Source organism: Manis pentadactyla, chromosome 6 (assembly GCF_030020395.1).
Source record: "Manis pentadactyla isolate mManPen7 chromosome 6, mManPen7.hap1, whole genome shotgun sequence".
Classification (NCBI taxonomy): Eukaryota; Metazoa; Chordata; class Mammalia; order Pholidota; family Manidae; genus Manis; species Manis pentadactyla.
This window is the reverse complement of record NC_080024.1, coordinates 40,735,371-40,753,611: the sequence shown is the minus strand read 5'-3', so window position 1 is coordinate 40,753,611 and position 18,241 is coordinate 40,735,371. Positions and strand designations below refer to the sequence as shown.

At 39.0% G+C, this 18,241-nt stretch overlaps 1 protein-coding gene across 5 annotated transcripts in view; it reads left to right on the top strand.

Moving 5' to 3' along the window:
• Positions 1-18,241, top strand: part of DNAH7 (dynein axonemal heavy chain 7) — a 224,646-nt gene that overhangs the window by 183,066 nt on the left and 23,339 nt on the right. For all 5 annotated transcript variants that reach the window (XM_057503726.1, XM_036927893.2, XM_036927891.2 and 2 more), the window contains 5 exons: positions 1,000-1,092; positions 6,015-6,191; positions 8,266-8,427; positions 10,586-10,786; positions 14,899-15,060. In XM_057503726.1, coding sequence (XP_057359709.1) covers positions 1,000-1,092; positions 6,015-6,191; positions 8,266-8,427; positions 10,586-10,786; positions 14,899-15,060 — 795 coding nt within the window. The remainder of the gene's footprint in view (positions 1-999; positions 1,093-6,014; positions 6,192-8,265; positions 8,428-10,585; positions 10,787-14,898; positions 15,061-18,241) is intronic.

The window sequence follows — 18,241 nt, the reverse complement described above, 5'->3', positions numbered from 1 at the left end:
GTTTCCCTTCTGGAATGTATAGAAGTTGTTGCCTTCTTTTACTTTTCCTTTAGCATGAGAGCTAATGTTTTGCAGAGTCCCAGTTAATTTTGTTTATTCCTTTGTTTCTACTCCCTGGACCTGCTTTCCTTGGGTATGACATGCAAGAGGTGGGAGGCGGAAAGAGCCAGATGCATGGAGAAATCTTTTGTCAGATGACGTATTTGTTGTAGTTCATATGATTACAGTGAAATTATGTCTGCATATCTTTGGACTGGCTCTCTTTTGGATCTCTCCATGTTAGTAATAAAAATACACTTCCTAGAGGCAAACATGTTTTTGTGAGTACTTCATTCTAATTTGAAATGGAAATTTTATTCACTCTGCTGGTACATGGCAATTTCTGATCTGAAATACCACATAGCCTTCCCTCAAATTTCAAAGGTACAAACACCTACTTTTTTTCCAGGTATACCCTCCCTTCTGAGATCTTGATGCCTCTCCTCTTGCATATTTTAATAGCTCTCTCTTTTGGCTGCTTCTTTACTGTGCACATTTTCAAATATCCCTTCATTTAAAAAGATACCAAAAAATTTGTTCAAAATAAATAACACAGTAAATTTCAGTACAATGTCCTTCTTCTTTTGTAATAAATGTTTATTTTCATAAATAGATGGTGAGAGTAGTTGGTGGGTTTTTGAAATGCCTTTGAAGAAATAATGGGGAATAACTGTACACACATTTATTGTTTTCATAATAGGGATCGTTTTGTATATTGATTAGCATTCATATTGCTTTAATCTGCTTAATTCATGTCCTAGTTTTGATTCCTTCATGGTGTTTTTAAATTTTCTTTTCATTCCTCATTTCACAACTTTGCTCCAATCTAATCAATTTACATTAGGATTCTTTATTTCCTTTAGTCGTGCTTTCTCTAAAAATTGGTCTATAAGTCAAAATACTGTTCATTTCAGAAATAATCTCCAAAATAACATTGAATTTTATCTACTGTAATTTTAGGAACCACATCATGAGGTTTTTCCTGAAAATTGGCAAGATAAAGCAAATGAGTTTCAAAGGATGCTTATCATTCGTTGCTTGAGGCCAGACAAGGTAAATTTGGGCTTTGAAAGCAGCTCCATGAGTCCAGGCCCTTCTCTCTCCACAGTCAACCAAACATGCTATTGCGGTGGGTGCCCATAGGGGAGGTGGAGGAGCCTGGAGAAAACAACCCCACTTACTTCTAATGCAGCCATTTTTCAAAAAGTTTATGTATTTATTGAAAACTACAGTAAATTAGTAACCAGATTATATTTCACTCGTTTACTTGTTTTATGATTCTTTAATGTATGCTTCCCCAATTCCTCATAATCTGCTTCCTTTACATTTTATAATATCATTTTTATTTTTATTATTTCAATGAAACTAGTCAATGGTGCTAACATCAAGCTTATATACTAGAGTTTCTGGCTCCTTGAATACTATTCCTTATATATGTAGTTCTTCATTGGCCCTTGAAAAGCTACTAGAATGTTGTTCTTAAGACGTACATCATTGCTGACTACAAAGGAGGTATCAATACTGTTTTAATTTTTTTAAATAATCAATTATATAACCAGTAAATCAACTGCCCTGTCACGTCAGCAGATTTCAGTATTCATCGATATCTTCATTTGTATTATTATGATTTCTTTTAGAAAAAAACTTAAGTATAAATGACCCATAATCAGAGATATCCATATACTCTGAAAAAACGTAAACATCAGGTTTACTGGGAAAAGATTGAAAAAATAATCCTAATTGTCCTTTATTTCTACTCAAGTAAAAATAATACATAATTATTTGAAAACTTGTGATATTCACAATTTGAATTGCTGTGGACTATGAGACAATACTTCCATCCTAAGAAAAGGCAGAACTGAGATGATAAAAGCAATATATTTAAAAACAATTTTTATGCCCATCAATAATAATACAGGGTAGAGGTGTTCTTTCCTCTGTAAGTCACAGTCTATTCAATGAACAAATGTAATTCTTGCTTGACTTGGCAGTAGGCTCTTGGCCAGGCCAAAGTGTCCATTAGGCACAGAGCTTAGGGCCCATGATATTGTAGGGGTCCATTAAAATGTTTTATTCCTTTCAAAAGGAGAAAATATAATCCAGTCTGTATTATATTTGTAATCATGCAAAAATAATTGTAAGATATAATTTATAATATTTTCTAATGGAGAAAGAGACCCATGTAGTGCCTAGGGCCTGTGAAACTACAGGTGCTGTGCTCTGCTCTTAGGTGCCGGAAGTAATGACAGTTGTTTGGGAATCACTGTTAAACTAATGACACATCCTGCCCCTTAGTAACCCTTTTAAAAATGAATCTCCACTGACACTTTAGTGCTCAGCCTCAGAAGTCTTCTCTTCAAGCATTAAATATGGAAGAATGTAAAATGCTTCACATTGCCTAATACAGCTTCCTTGTAGAAAACCTGTTAACATTTCCAAAGGTTTTCACTGTTTTCCAAGCTAGGAAGACACTGTTGGTACTAAAATGACTGCCTGTACAATTGACCTTTTCCCCTCAATATTTGAAAATAAGAAAGTTCTGTTTACATGTTTTAACTTTAATTAAAAGTGATTAATGAGCCATTTCCTCATTGCAACAATTTAATCTCTAAATATCTTTTCCCCAGTTTTATGTTCATATAAACTTGACATTTTAATCTGAAAACACATTGAGCTACCAAATAGATCAAATATTACTTTACATATTCATTCTCTTTTTAAGGTGTATTTGAGGGAGGTAGGGAGTTAGATATTCAAGCTGAGGGGTTTTTGTTTATACATGTTCATTTATTTTTAAATCAATTGAGGTAAAACTTTGGGTTTCATACTTGTCTTAGCTACTCTGACCAATACTTTAGTACCCGGTCTTGTACTTTTTTTCTATATATTTCCTTATCTTCTCCAGAGTTTTCCTCGGGTAGGTGGATGACTCTAAACATTAATGCTACTTGCCAATGTTTCTGGTTCTTCTCTACTGCGCACACTCATGGTGGAGCATTGTGGCCATAAACCCTGCTTTGGCCAATAAAATATGAGAAGTGTCAGGGCAGAAGCACTGAATTGCCAGTGTGCGACTCTCCAGGGCACTCCTTCTGCCATCAAAATTGTGGAATCGTGTTGATACTTAAGTGCTGTAAGCAGGCCGGGACGCCAATCCCGCACTGGGACAGCTACCTGCCTGCGCTCCCAGGTGGCTTTGCAAGCACAAAAAATAAGCCTTTGTTGTGTTAACCCACTGAGATCTGCAAACTGTTTGCTACAACAGCATAATTCAGTTTATCCAATGTGATCAGCTAGTTACCATTATCTTTATATCACACCCATAATCCTTAATAAAAAATTGTTTAGTGTGCTCTTACATTAATAGCCTCAAACTCTTCAATCTTGCTGTTCTCAGCTACTCCAGTTTCTAGTGATGAATTGTTGATTTTGGAATCTATATATTTAAAAATAATTGATGGCTATTAAGATTTTAAAAGAAATGGCTTTCCAAAGTAAAATGATATTAGCATACCAGAGAAAGGAGCAGTGTTTTTGAGGCTAATATTTGGACTAATGTCCTATAGGTTTTATTTCCTTGCAATCGCTAAGTCATGAGATAGTGTGTATATATATATACACACACACACACAAACATATACATGCCCACCAGGAAAAGCAGCAGTTGCATGATCTCTCCTTTAGAGTATATATTATTTGTCAGCACAATTTTTTTTGTCTCATTTCCACCACTCTCCCCTCAAAATCAACTCTGCCCACTAATAAAAAACACAAATGCCAGGTTCTTTCCTGCTCTACTTTGGAAAAATATAAAAGATGCTCACTAAATTACCAGCAGGAAAAATAAGATGGGCTTTCACTTTCATGTGGTTTAATAGCTTATAGTGTTTTGTTGATCAAAGAAATATATTAAATAGATAAATACTGAGGTTTGGAATGTTTTGAGCCCACTGATGAACTGAAGAGCCTCTGGCCACAGTTCTCTCCTTCTGAACTATAAACAAAAAGCAAACTAATTAGCTTTAAATAAGACTTAAATACTTATCAAATATAAGTATGTTTCTTCTGACCTCAGATAAATCCTACAGAAACTTGAAATTCATAGAAAAACATAAACAGAAGACCAGATACTTCTTTCTGCCTTTAGGAAGATGGTTGCCTAAATTAGTCTAATTTTTCTTTCTGACAGATTTCATTTTAGAAACCTAATGCTGGCACAGTCAGGTTGCAGAGCAACCCCAATTCTATTGTCTTACAAACTGAATAGCTAGCATAGCTTAATTTACCCTGGGAGTTACAATTCGGTCTTGGGAACAAGTGAGTCTTGTTCAGTTTTAACATGAAAAATGAAACTCTCAAATTTGTCAGCGCTCCCTCTCCGATGCGCACCCTCACTTGGCCCTCCAGCACTAACAGAAGAATCGTTTCCCACCAAGTGTGCTGGCGGCAGGGCGGTGGCCAGCACCAGCCTGAAGTACTCACAAAGGAGGGGCCACTTGCAATGCAAACTTACTGAAAGTATAACCATGCACTTTGAAGCCAGGAGCTTTCATTTTGTTTGTAAAAAATATAATTTAGGAAAAAAGTCAACCTTGAGAAGAAAGAGATCATGAAAAAAGTTGTTTTTCTTTCATTAGTTGTTTTTTAATCTAGTAAAAAACACCACCTGCTATAGGAAAGCAAGAATAATGAGAAAAGCAAGGATAGTGCCTGGGCCAGGCAGTTAGGGTATTTTTTTTGTTTCCTGCTATAAGCTTGATATTAGAGAAATACTGGGGAGGGATTTAAAAATCTCCTTTAAGTGTAGCTATTCCTTCAGTGTCTCAGCTCTCGCTGCCAACACCCTCAGCCACACACCCTCAACCCCAGGGTTGACACTGTACAGCCCTGTGACATGCCAATGAGCTTTACTTAGAAACCTTGTGTGAATAGATGTTCTGGAGAAGAGTAAAGTTTGGAAATACTTTTTGAGGAGATCATGTTTTTGAGATACTTGATATCTGCAAATTGCTCCTGCAGTTGGTTTTAAGTTCAGAAAAGTTGTGGGCTGCTGAAATTGCCAGCCTAACTTGGAGTGGTGTGTGGACACACAGTTCTGTCCTTGGGTGACAGCAGGTATCTAGTTGGAGTGATTCTGGGGCCTTCAAAAAATTCTTTGTGTTCTTGTCACTCAATTACTTCCCTTTGTGAGATTTGTTTACATAATTTGTTAGGCTAGATATGGGAATACTGGTTCGTTAAATCTATCTTTTCACTTGTTTGGCTCACACCAGAGTCCTTAGCTGGAGCCATTGTCCGGACATAACAGGTGACATTCCTTTATCAGAAAGAGGGAACCGTGTCTCAGAGACGGTCCATCATCCATGCTGATGAATATAAATTCATTCCCACATCGATGCCTGATAAGGACCCCCAAGCCACAGAGTTCCACTCTTTCTCAAACACATTCCCAACAAATGTGAAAGCATGTGATCAAAATGTTATGCAATATAATTTGGCTTGTGTTTCTTTCACAGTGCTTCAATTTTCTTTCTGTTTTTTTCCCCCAGCTATATCAATTCTTTCTTGATGGTATAGTATTGTATAAATCACACTAAAATTTCTACTTTTGAGCTGTGGACTTTCCAAACATAGTATTTTACAATTTAAAGAGTTAAGGCTTTTTGTATTCTTCATCTACTAAGTGTGGAATGCTCACTAAAAGGAAAAAAAATGCCTTTGAGTACTGGTATTACTAACAACTCACCCTTCATAATTTAAGTAACTTACAATGTTTTTGTATCTAAAAGATATTTATGTAAAGTGGCACCTTTATTTCTCCACCACCATTAAAAAATTCCTAAGCTAACGTAACTAGAGTGCTTTGTTTCTAAGGACTCTCTGAGTTGTATCTCCCAACAGCTTTGCATCTGAACTTTTTAATGTTTTAGGCAGATTTTTAATATTGTTTCAAATATGTCCTTGTCCCTTTCTAGGTTATCCCCATGCTGCAAGAATTTATAGCCAACAAATTGGGGCGCACATTCATCGAACCACCCCCCTTTGACCTATCCAAGGCCTTTGGAGATAGTAACTGCTGCGCACCACTCATTTTTGTGCTCTCTCCTGGAGCGGATCCCATGGCTGCTCTTCTGAGGTTTGCTGATGACCAGGTACCCTGAAACAGATGAGGTTACCTGGTATTATAAAAACACATAAAGGACTTGCCAACAAAATTTAAAAAGTAAAAACAGAAATACTGGCTTGCCCTCAGAGGGGAGGGAAAGGTAAAAATATATCACTTCAAGCCCTTGAAGACTTGGGAGTCCAGAGGTTGACAGAGTCCCAAGAAAATGATATTTAAACAGCACCACCAACATTAAAAAGTAGCTCCTTATCCAAATTATAAAGTCAGAATTTGGGTTTGGGCTTCCCTTGTTTTTATTTTGAGGGGATAGGGGTGTCTGTGACATCATTACCCCAGTGTACATGCCTGGGTGATTTAATGAACTCAAGTCAGGGCAATGACCCCCTGAGAAACTTCCCCAGTCCTGCCCCTTCTCCCAGTTTTTACGGGGGAACCTTGAAGTTCCAGAAGCATCATATGTTACAGTCACCTTACAAGGTTAGAATATATTCTAATATTTTTTTATCTAAGCTTTAACAGTTATTCAAATGAATTTACTGTAAATTTGCTTGCATCATTCAACCTAGAATAAGAAATCATAATAAACAGATGGGCATTTTTGCACAATTAGGTATTTTGAGTTGATTTTTTTTCCCCTTTTGGTCTAATCATAATAATATTTTAAGGCAATAATCCTGATATTTCTAAAACACCCATCATCACTTTTATTGAGTGCTTTACATATACTGTTAATTTTGCTAGACCTTGTTATACATATTTTCTCTTTTAATTTTTCCAGCAGTCCTATGAAGTAAATAGTAGCATCTCCATTTATTTAGATACTAAAGCACAGAGTGGTTAAGTGGCTTCTCAAAGGTTTTATAGCTAATTGATTAAAATACTCTTTACTAGGCCAATTTATATTTTAATACCACATGTCTTTTGCCTTGGGTGTAGTTCTTAGATACTAAAGGATTGGTTATATAACACAGCACTTACCTTCAGTTAAAGTGCCTTAGCACATGGCTGTCACGACTGGAGTTGATGAGGGACCAGATCACGTAGGGCCTCTGTAGGCTACATTATTAAGGACTTTGAGTAAGATGGAACAATGTGATAGGGTTTTAATCAACAAAGTGAAATGACCTCATCTATAATTTATAAGGCTCATCCTAGTTAGAGTGAGAATTGATTTAAATGGTGCAAAATGGAAGCAGAGCATGAGGTGGGGGCAGCAGGGACGGAAGGGACTCTTGAATGGCCAGGAAGATCGATGGTGGGTAGGACTAGAGTGGAAATGGTGGCGGTGGCTAGAAGTGTCCATTTTACGTGGGCCTCACCCTCTCCACATCAATACAACCTTTCCAACCTTTTGAGACCTTCCTAAATCCTCTCCATTTTCTTGCCACATTGTATGTGATTATTCTCTGTCCCCCATGTAGGACTGCTAAATGGGTTGTTTCCGCTTGCTGCCTCCACTTCCCCCAGAAACAGTAGCTAGCTCTGTTTTGTTTTCTACTGCTTCTACCTGCTCCTCTTCTAAAGAGGCCTTCAGGTGATAACAAAAATGTTCAGGGACTCACAGACACCATCTCCAGAAGCTGCAGATGAATTAGTTTGGTAGAAATGAATTCCAGAAACATACCCACAGAATTCTTTAAAGAAACTTTTACATGGGAATTAGGGGTCAATTTTTTTTTTCTGGGCATTTTATGCAGTAGCCAAATTAGTTAAAATATAATTATTTGAACATCTGAAGGATATCTGTTCATGGTTTTCTTTTCAGCTTTGGTTTTGAGGAGTTGCTGCATGACAGCCAGGCCCTTTCATCTCCTCGTGTTAAGTCTTGTTAATTTTTTTTCTGTACTTTATCTCAACAATCAAAGACCCTACAGAATTTTCCATTTATTACCATGACTATTTCCTGGACTGACTTGCTTTTTATCTAAGAGTCTGTAGGATTCTTGATCAGTAAGAGTTTTTTAGGGCTGCATGTGTTTGGACCTTTGAGGGATGCTGCATAATTAAATTTTAATGTATTTAATGTCAACATTTCCTGTAATAATAAAGATTCTTCTTAAAAATATGATTTTAAACATCTTTATTATTCTTTCACACAGGGTTATGGAGGATCAAAACTTAGCTCTTTATCTCTTGGTCAAGGCCAAGGGCCTATAGCCATGAAGATGTTAGAAAAAGCTGTCAAGGACGGGACATGGGTGGTTCTTCAGAACTGTCACCTTGCCACTTCTTGGATGCCAACTCTTGAGAAAGTGTGTGAGGTAAAAATGCATGTTTATTTTTATTAGACGGTATTTCCTCCCTATAATTAGTGATATGCATACCAACTAAGTAAGGCCATTCCTGTCCTCTAGTTTGGAGGGTTGCAGGTGAGTGGCATGGCTGGATTACAGGTGAGATGGGCTCCTTAGGGGAACCAGGGGACTAGAGGAGTGCACCTGGTCAGGCCTTGCTGACTCCTTCCAACGAGGGCAAGAGCCCGCCCAGTGGGTCAAAAATCTCTTTGATCAAGAGTAAACTACGGGGTAGACAGAAACCAATTTACCTTTTACATCAGTGGACTAAAAACAACAGAGAAGGTGTTCAGGGTGAAATTCACGTAGCCACTCTAAACCAGAAGGCTGCAGAGTGTAACTTTTCTTTAACTCACTTCTCACTCACTCAGTCAGTGATCTGGCCCCAGATGATTGGTCTGAAACCAGAAGGTGGCTCCCCCCGCTGCCCTGGCAGTGGGCCGCGGGACTTCCCCATTTTGGTGAGCACAACTTCCAGAAGGGAAAAACAGTGTAGGTCAGTTGAGTAAACAGAAAACGTGGTGCTTGATTTCAACAAACAGAAGGTGCGTCTGATGTAATTACCCATGACTCTAGCCCTCTCCTAACTCAGAGTTCTTCAGGCTGCTAAATAACTAAGGTAATGATATATGTGCACCATCCAGACATCCAACTGAAACCTTAAGGAGTAGATTGTATTTTTCTTTATGCCCCTTGTCACCATTTCCTCTGTTTGTTCCACAAGAGTCTAAGCACCTGAACAGTGATTTTTTTTGTGCTCTGCTTTATCTCCAGCACCCTGAATAGTGCCTGGCCCATCCAAGACAGTAACTATTTACTGAATTAGTTAGTGACTGTTGTTTTACTGCTTAAAACCTTTCCATGGCTTCCCACTGCATACAAGACAAAGTTCAAACCCCCATCATGGCTTACTACACCTTTCTTTGTCTGTCCCTTGCCTGTCTCTGTTTCATCTCCAGCCACTTTCCATCGTGACTTCTATGCTCTAACCATTTGAACTTCTTCCACTTTCACTGGTATAGCACACTCTTTCAAGAACATAAGCCATATCATAATAGATGTTATTTCTATCTGAAAACTATTCTTTTTCTTATTTCCCTGACCAACGTCTTCTCATCCTTCAGGCCTTACATTAGAGGTTTTGTATTTGTGCCTGTTCCCTTACGTTTCCTCTGTCTCTAGACCATTCTCATGACCTGTGGAACTGTATCATACATAACCTTCAGAGTATGAGGGAATATGAGAGAAGAGCTGTCCCTAATGGGTGACAAACTTCTCCCAGAGCCCCATGAGTCATGTTACTTACGTCACTGGGCATAGGGCAGCTGGTAAGAGGAAAAGTGGTGCCCTCACCCACACTGTTGCTCTTAAAGATGATATGCACCTATGAATCCCTCCTAATTCACTGCCACCCCTTCACATGAGTGCTCAAGAATTCTTTTACTGATAAATATTTGTAGTTTAGAAAAAAACATAGATCCCACTAACATGGACAATGGCCCATGCTAATTATTCCCAGCCTATGCAGCCCCCATGACAGTGTGTTCTGCTCTCCTCTGTAGGGCAGGCTTGAGGGCTCCTGAAACAAATATAACTAACAGTCATGTTTTAATGCTTCAGAATATACCAGTTCTTCTCACCTTTAAAATGTGTTTGTTCTCTTTTTTTTTTCCCTCACCACCTGGTTCAATACTGGCTTTAATCTGAGTGTGTTGCTCATTCTCATAGCCTGGCTAGCGCACAAAGATTATTTTTAATCTGATTTTCAGGCAGATAATTATTTCTGTAAATATTTCAGCAAGACCATTTAACATTAGATGTTAACGTTAACATTTTTGGAATGTCTTAGTCTTCATTGTGGCCAACTCTGAATTATGTAACACCTTTGAAAACTTTATAGTCATAATTTAATTTTATCAAGGAGAATGACAATTCTCTGTGCCTTCTTAATGAAGTATGATGTTTGGGGGCATAATCAGATTTTACGGCTTTTGCCTTATATTTTAGCAATAAACTATTGTGTAACATTGCTTCCTCCCACTTCCAGGTCATCCCAGGCACATATGATCTGGAGATTTTCCTTGGATTTTACATAGCCTTTTGTGTCTGATTTCTTTTCTTGCAGGAGTTAAGCCCAGACTCAACACATCCAGATTTCCGAATTTGGCTGACAAGTTACCCGTCTCCAAATTTCCCTGTGTCAGTACTACAGAACGGAGTGAAAATGACCAACGAGGCACCCAAAGGCTTACGGGCTAACGTCATCCGATCCTACCTCATGGACCCCATCTCTGACCCTGAGTTCTTTGGCAGCTGCAGAAAGCCTGTTAGTAGTGCCTAAGGCTTGTTGCCTCAGCCCTGTAAAGCAGTTCAGGCGGCCCCTGCTAATCATGGGTGTGTGTGCCGAGGAAAACAAATTAAATAGGGTTCCTTGCAGTGCCATGATGTTGGTTTTGATTACTGATTATTGACTGTGCTGAAGTCAATTTTATTAATATTTTATTTTAATTTTACCACCAGCCTCATTCCTGCTCAGCTGAGATCTTCTGGACTGTCATTAATAATGTAGCTTTCTATTTAGAAAGTCAGCTGTAAGCCATTCCCAGTACAAATCTGCAAGGTTGGAGAATCTTGTTTCAGGATATTAACTGAGCCCTTTGCTATTTGGAGCCATATCTTTAAATTAAAACATAAAAATATGTCCTCCATATAACTATAATGAGAGCCAAAATGATTTTACTCCTTGATTGATGGGGCTCATAAGGGTCTTTCACAGCATCACCAGGCGAGAGGGGAAACCACCCACTGCTTTCATGATTAGAATTCTGTATGTGAATGCCTGTGACCTAAAACTGTTTCACAGTGTTTTGCCATAATTAAAAATGGAAGAATTTCTTTTTAAAAGGGGTTATGAACCTTGGTAAGTTTTTGCCATTAAAAAGCTTACACTCTTGATGTCAGAATATGTTTTAAGTTCACATCAAAAGAAAACATTAAAAAATAAAGAAGTACTTTCATTAAATAAAATCTTGGGTCCTAAAAAAACCAAGTATATCTAAAGCTGTCAAACCTTACCCTAAGCATCTAAGACCTGCTGTATGACTGGTTTTTGCATTGATTAGGCCCAGAGAGAGCAGATTATTTTCAGGTAGGTGGTGAGGTCATTTTTGCATGTGAAAGGCTGGACAAAAGCCCTTGTGCAAAATTTTAATTCTTTTTCTCCTAGATCCAAAGGTCTCCACAGTGGTAGCCCCACGTATTGGAAGTTTAGGTATTTATGAACCACAGTCCAACCCAAAACCCGAATTTCCTCAAATGCCAAAGCAGCATTTGATTTCTCTATCTTAACTTTGTATTTGGAGCTAACTTTAAACTTATAAAAACTTACAGGTCAAAAGTAGTACAAAGAATACCCTATACCCTTGACCTATATTCACCTCTGTTTATATGTACCATTTCCAGGTAAGTTAGATATGTCATGGCCCTTTATCCAAAATACTGTGATGTATATTTCTTAAGAAAGATACTACCATATCCCAGTACAATTCTCAAGTTAGCAAATTTGACAAGGATACACTGTTACATGTAATGTACTGTCTGTGTTCCAAGTGTATCAGATGGTTTATCGGTGCTGTCCTTTGGAGCGTTCGGCTCGCTCACTCCACAGGACTGGGCTAGGGTTAGTGCCGCCTTTTGTCGCCATGTCTCTGTCTCTACTCTTGAACATTTCCTTAGCCTTTGTCTTTGACATTGACATTTCTGAAGAATTCATCTTCCCCTGTGTTTTTTAATAGAACATTTCTCATTGTGGGCTTATTTGATATTTCCTAACGATTACATTCAGGTTATGCATTTTTAGCCAGAATACTACACAGATGGAATTGTGTCCTCAGGGCCTAATGCTGATAGGCACACCATGCCCATTTATCCCTCACTGACAGTACTGATTCTGATCACCCGAACAAAGTGGGGTCTGATTTCCTCAGGGCTTAATAACTACCTTGCCCCTTGCAACTAACAATCAGTCTGTGGGGAGACAATTTAGGGCCATGCCAATATCCTGTTCCTCATCAAAATCTACCCCCGACCCGGATTTGGTAGCCATTGATCATTCTTACCTGATCTAGTTATTTCCTATGACAGTTCCAACTCTAGCTCTTCCTCCAGATTTGACACATGACATGCTACTGTCAGCAATAGCCCTCACTTCTCCATTTATTTATCTATTTTTGGTATATACTTATGAATTCCTTATATATTTTTTTTCCTCAATGGTTTACAATTCATTACTATTCTTAAATCTTTTGCTCAAATTGTCCCAGATTTGGTCAGTAGGATCTCCTTCAAGCTGACTCCCCTGTCCTTGTTACGGGTCCCACCATTTGTTATTATTATTATTAACCCTTTTACTTTCTGGCATGAGATGCTCCGGGCTCATCTGCACCCCAATCCTGGACGCAGTCATTTTTTTGAAGAGTCCCGGTTCCTTCTTAGAGGGGAATGGTATTAAAAACCAAGACATGGAAATATGTACATGTGCTCACATGCACATATACATATATACAAATATATATACATGCATATGAACAAGTACATGCACACATCTATACTCACATGTATATTTTAGAAGTAATGAGTTCACAGCAATATATCCCATTTCAGTCCACGTGCCCAGGGTTCTTTCTTGCTTTGCTACATTCCATATTTGTATGTCTCTTCTTCTACAGTGAGAAGCCTGACTCCCACAGCATCAGCACATTTACCAAGTTGCTTAATTCTCTACTGTATCTATAATAGTTCCAAACTTAGCACAGCATGTCTAACTTAACTTACTCCCACCTCTCTGGTTCACTTATGCTCTTTACTTCTGTCTCCCACTCTCCCTTTCCGTTTTATTCCACAGGGGACCCCTCCCCCTGCCTTGGATAAAACTCTGGGCAGCATCATGGCTTTTCTGGGTTCTGGAATTAACGAAGTGGCCTGGAGTTACTCCAACTTGCAAAGCCAGCCTTGACTCAGGAGTCAGCAAGTACAGCTTACTGTGTATTCACTGTATGTACAGTTTGTAATCACAGTGTAGGCTTAACCTCTCAGGGGACTCCCCCAGGGCCTGTAGTCGGGGGTTTCGTGCCTGTGGGTGGGCAGTGAGGATGGAGTTGGCGTCTTTCTTTTTCTGACGCCTCCGGCCTGCAGTAAGTAGCTGCTGATGCTGGCCAGCCTCGCGGGGTCGGGGTGCGCGCAGCGGCGTGGCCAGGAGGGGCTGGGCTTCCTGTTCTGAGCTGCTGTTCCTGGGAGCCCTGCGGACTCAGCAGCGGTCTGACGCTGGCTTTTTCTCTGTTGCGAGTTCTTTCACGGGCTCTCCGTGACTCCCTTGCCGGCCTCCCCTGCCAGTGACCCATCACCCTTGGCCATGCCTCTCCTTCCCCTGGCTGCCCCCGATTGCCCTCAGCTTTTGGTTCTCCGTCACTCACTTCACATAGGTTCTTCCTGCTGGGATTTCCCCACTCCACGATGCAAGTCCTCTGGACCAGGAAACCTCTAAAATGACCCCTGGCCGACATGTCTAGTCCAGTTCCCCATCTGCTCTCTGGGATTCCCACCAGGCCGGCCACTGCTGGAGGCAGAGCGCCGGTTTCCCTCTCCCAGCCCTCTAGACTGCTCTAGGCTCTCAGGCATGCTTTTTTCACTTTTCCACTCTATCCCAGCTGTAGGGAACATGCATCAACTCTGAGTGGCCCCAGTGATGTCTTCCCACTAACTTGGGGTAAGAAGACAGACCCCCCACTCCCTGCCCCTTTGGGCATTAGGGCAGGAGGGCTTCTAGGTCAGCAGCTGCTCTTCCCAAGGAAATCTCTTCACCAGTTCCCTGCTAAGCCCTTTTGAACATTTTATATTCTCCTTGTGGAGGGTACAAATGATTAATATATTGCATTGTACTTTCTGATTTCTGAATCAAGACTGGTTTTGCCACTGAAAGTAACTGTAATACTTTTTATTACCTGAGAACACCAGAGAAATCACTGAGCTGCCCAAGTCCCAGTCCAGAAGCCGCTCTTAAAGGGCTGCTTAATTGAATTGAAACATGTCCTTTCAAATGTCTCCATGGTGGTCTGGTACCACATATTGGAATTCATACTTCTAGCCTCACGAATCTTCACTTGGAACCTCCAAAATACTGTGAGGTAGCATTAAATTTGACAAGCTTACTATGTGTCTTAAAAACCTGGTGTACATAGCTATATGTGCCTGCTGAATATGTATACAAATCAGCATAGTTTTGCCTAAATACCCTGTAGAAACAGTTAACTCTGTTTTAGTTAAACTTCAAGATGGCTGTATTTATAAGCCAAAGGAGTTAATTGCATTTTAAAATATGGTAGGTATAATGTAATGTTAGGAGAAAAAATAATGATGTGGCCCCACTTCTTCTCGTTACAGGAGGAATTCAAGAAATTACTTTATGGCCTTTGTTTCTTTCATGCTTTGGTACAAGAGAGACGGAAATTTGGGTCCCTGGGGTGGAATATTCCTTATGAGTTCAATGAGACTGACCTGAGAATCAGTGTACAGCAACTCCACATGTTCCTGAACCAGTACGAGGTATCATAAAAATCACAGCAAGGACATTACCTAGTTTGCTCTTTGTCATGTTGTAAGTGTGCAGGGGACTTCTGATTAATTCCTACTTTTATAAAATGAATAGCAGGATAGTTCCCAACAGCTTATTAAATAATACTTCAGTATAGTAGGATATTATAACTGCTAAAGGAGGTAGTTAGGATGTTAGTTTGTCTATTAGGAATCTATATTTTATCATTTATTTTGACACATAAACAGCTATGGGGATCTGAAATGTGATTATATCGTATTTACTTTGACAAGGTTTTGAGAAAACCATTAATCAGGCTCCAAAATAAGAAATAAAATTATTTCTTCTGTTCTAGAGCATGATTTTATTTTTAGAGAAATGTGATTGTGCTATTATTCCAGAGTGTGGGCCATTTGTCAGGAGAAGATAAGCTAGTTAAGCCACTGGTGTTAACATGAAGTATAGATTCAGGGAAAAAGCTAAACAGCCTAATGTTGTCATATCCACATTTCATCTCATAAAATTCTGAGATTCAAACACACATCAACACACAGTACTCACTTTTTCTCTTTGCTACTTGCCTATCAATTGGATTTTTTACATTTGTATCTTTGAAGAACTGCTTATTAACTCAATTCACATGTCCTATAAGGATATGGAACTTTTAAAAAAGTGAATATTCTAAATTTTGATAGAATTTTGTTCAAAGTTATTTGGGAATTTTAACTAAACCAATCAATGAACTATCAAAAAACTTTGGTTTTTGAAACTTGTAGTGAATTGTGATCATTTTCTTTAAGAAGGCTTATAAACAAGAAGGCTTTGAATTCTATCTCTATAAAAGCAAAGGACAAACAGGACAAAAAATATCAAGAGCTCAAATGACATATCTAAACTAATGTGAAGAATCTTTCATATGATCTTCTGTTTCATTAAACAAATTTCTATTCTGTACTAGTCAAGTGAGTTGAGAAGGCTTTTGCTTTTGCAGCATTAAAGTTTGCTGAAACATTCCAAAGGAGAATAAAGTTGATGACTTTCCTTCTCACAGTAATATTTACTTAAAAAAAAAAAGATGCTAAAATGGAGGGAAAAAGTAGTGATACTGTGCCTGAGGAAGTATTTGAGCTAAAATATATATACACTTTTCAATACAAGACAATAAAAAGGAGGAGGACCTCCTTCATCTAGCAGTTTGTTCAAGCACCCATTGAGTACATTCTAACTTAAAATATTATAGAGATTGAAGTTCTGTGACAAACCAAGAAACATGTGGGCCTCCAGACTAAAAGAGGCAAGGAGGGAGCCTCATAGAAGATTTGGAGGGTGTGTGGCCTTGCCAACACCTTAATTTCAAACTTCTAACTTCCAGAACTCTCAGAAAATAAATTGCTGTTGTTTTAAAACATCTATTGGCAACCCTAGAAAACGAATACAAGAGACCCTCATGATGACCCAGGCAACAGATGATAAGAGTTTAGGCTAAAGCATGTGAGCTAGGAGGGGGACCGTGGTAGAGATACAATAGATATGTAGAGAAATGGAATGAAATGACAGGTATTAAATGGTAAAGGGAGAGGGAGAACTCTTGGTTGATGTTAGCTTTCTGGTCTGGATTAGTACTATACCATCAATTTATCCTGACAGGGAGTAGGTATGAAGAATGAACAGGTAAATAGCACGTGGGTTGATGGAATGTGGGTGGGCAAGAGGGTAATTTCTTCAGTCTCCTGCATTTTATACATCTGCACTGTCCAGGTGGAGATATCAAATAGGCTCATGGCGTATGGAAATAAGGCCCAGGAGAAGACAGCATAAAACAGAGATTTGTGAATTGTTAAAGTATTAGGAGAAGCCTGAGAACTCTGAGATTTGAAAGGGAGATATTGTAGCATAAGAAAAGAACTAAAGATCAACTGTGGGTGAGCACCCACATCAATGGGAGGAGAGGAGACAGAAGATGTGGAAAGTGCAGACTGAGCAGCCAGAAAGAAAAAGCAGGAGGGAGCATGCTGAGTAAATGAGGAATAGCAGGAATTGCCCATCCTGTCAAATGCTACAGAGAGAATCCTTTAATACCATACAGGACTGACTGAAATGGTTTCTTCTCTTAAATGCCAGTTCAGCAGTGCCTCCCATTCTTCCAACATAGAAATTACACAGCAGACTTGACAGAACTGTTACTCATGAATCACAGAAAACTCATCAAGAGCTAGAGGGATTATTTGGGGAATGTGAATTCCCAGTTTCCTTTGATGTTATTAAGTCTAAAGTAATCCTTCTTCAATAATCAACATTTTGTCTTGAAATGATCCAATATCTTGACAAAGAAACAAATCAAAACCAAATTCTCTCCTTCTCTTACACACACAGATACACACACTAAACCTAGACCAACAATTTGCTGCCATCGAGAGAATGAATAGAATGAGGAAATCAAATCAAAGAGGGGTACACTAACCTCCATTTGGAGATAAGAATTGGGATTATGATTACAACAAAAATTAAAACCCAGGACCTCCCAAATTTTATTACACTACATTCTTCCAGCTTCTAAGTAGGTCCAGTGGGTCAGCTATGGCAATGGAACCAAATCTATCTATTCAAATTCTAGCTGACTGAATAAAAGTCAAACTGGAAGTGGAGAAAATGAAGAATTTTAGGAGTTCTTGTCCTATGCCTTGCAAATATGGCCTTGATGGGGTCCCTCTACCCCAACCAAGAATGTATAAAGAAAAAAAGCAAGTTTTTAGGAAGGTGAAATCTATAGGCAAAGCTCCAGAATTCTAGAAGAATCAAGTATTAATAGGGAACTTGAAGAAGCAAAGATTTCACTCAAGTAGTCTCTGGTATGCAAGTTTTGGGGCTGAAAGCCACCTTTGAGCCCTGATTTCCAGTTAGGTGCTGGGTGTCCACAGAGATGATATAAAGTGAGGTGCTTTATAAATACTACAGGCCAAGGAGTAGGGAAAATTCTGGAAAAGAAGCAGAATGAGGAATGATTACCTCACAGAGTACTGTTTCCATTCTCCGTTTTCCATTCTCTGCTTGCATCAAAGGAACCACCACCCACCAAACCCGCAAGCTACTGGGAGTTACTACACTCAGTTACTCCTCATCCCTCCCTAACCTACTGTCCTCCACTCCCTGCTCTATCTCATGCCGTGCACAGTAGTTCCGCAGTTACTCTTT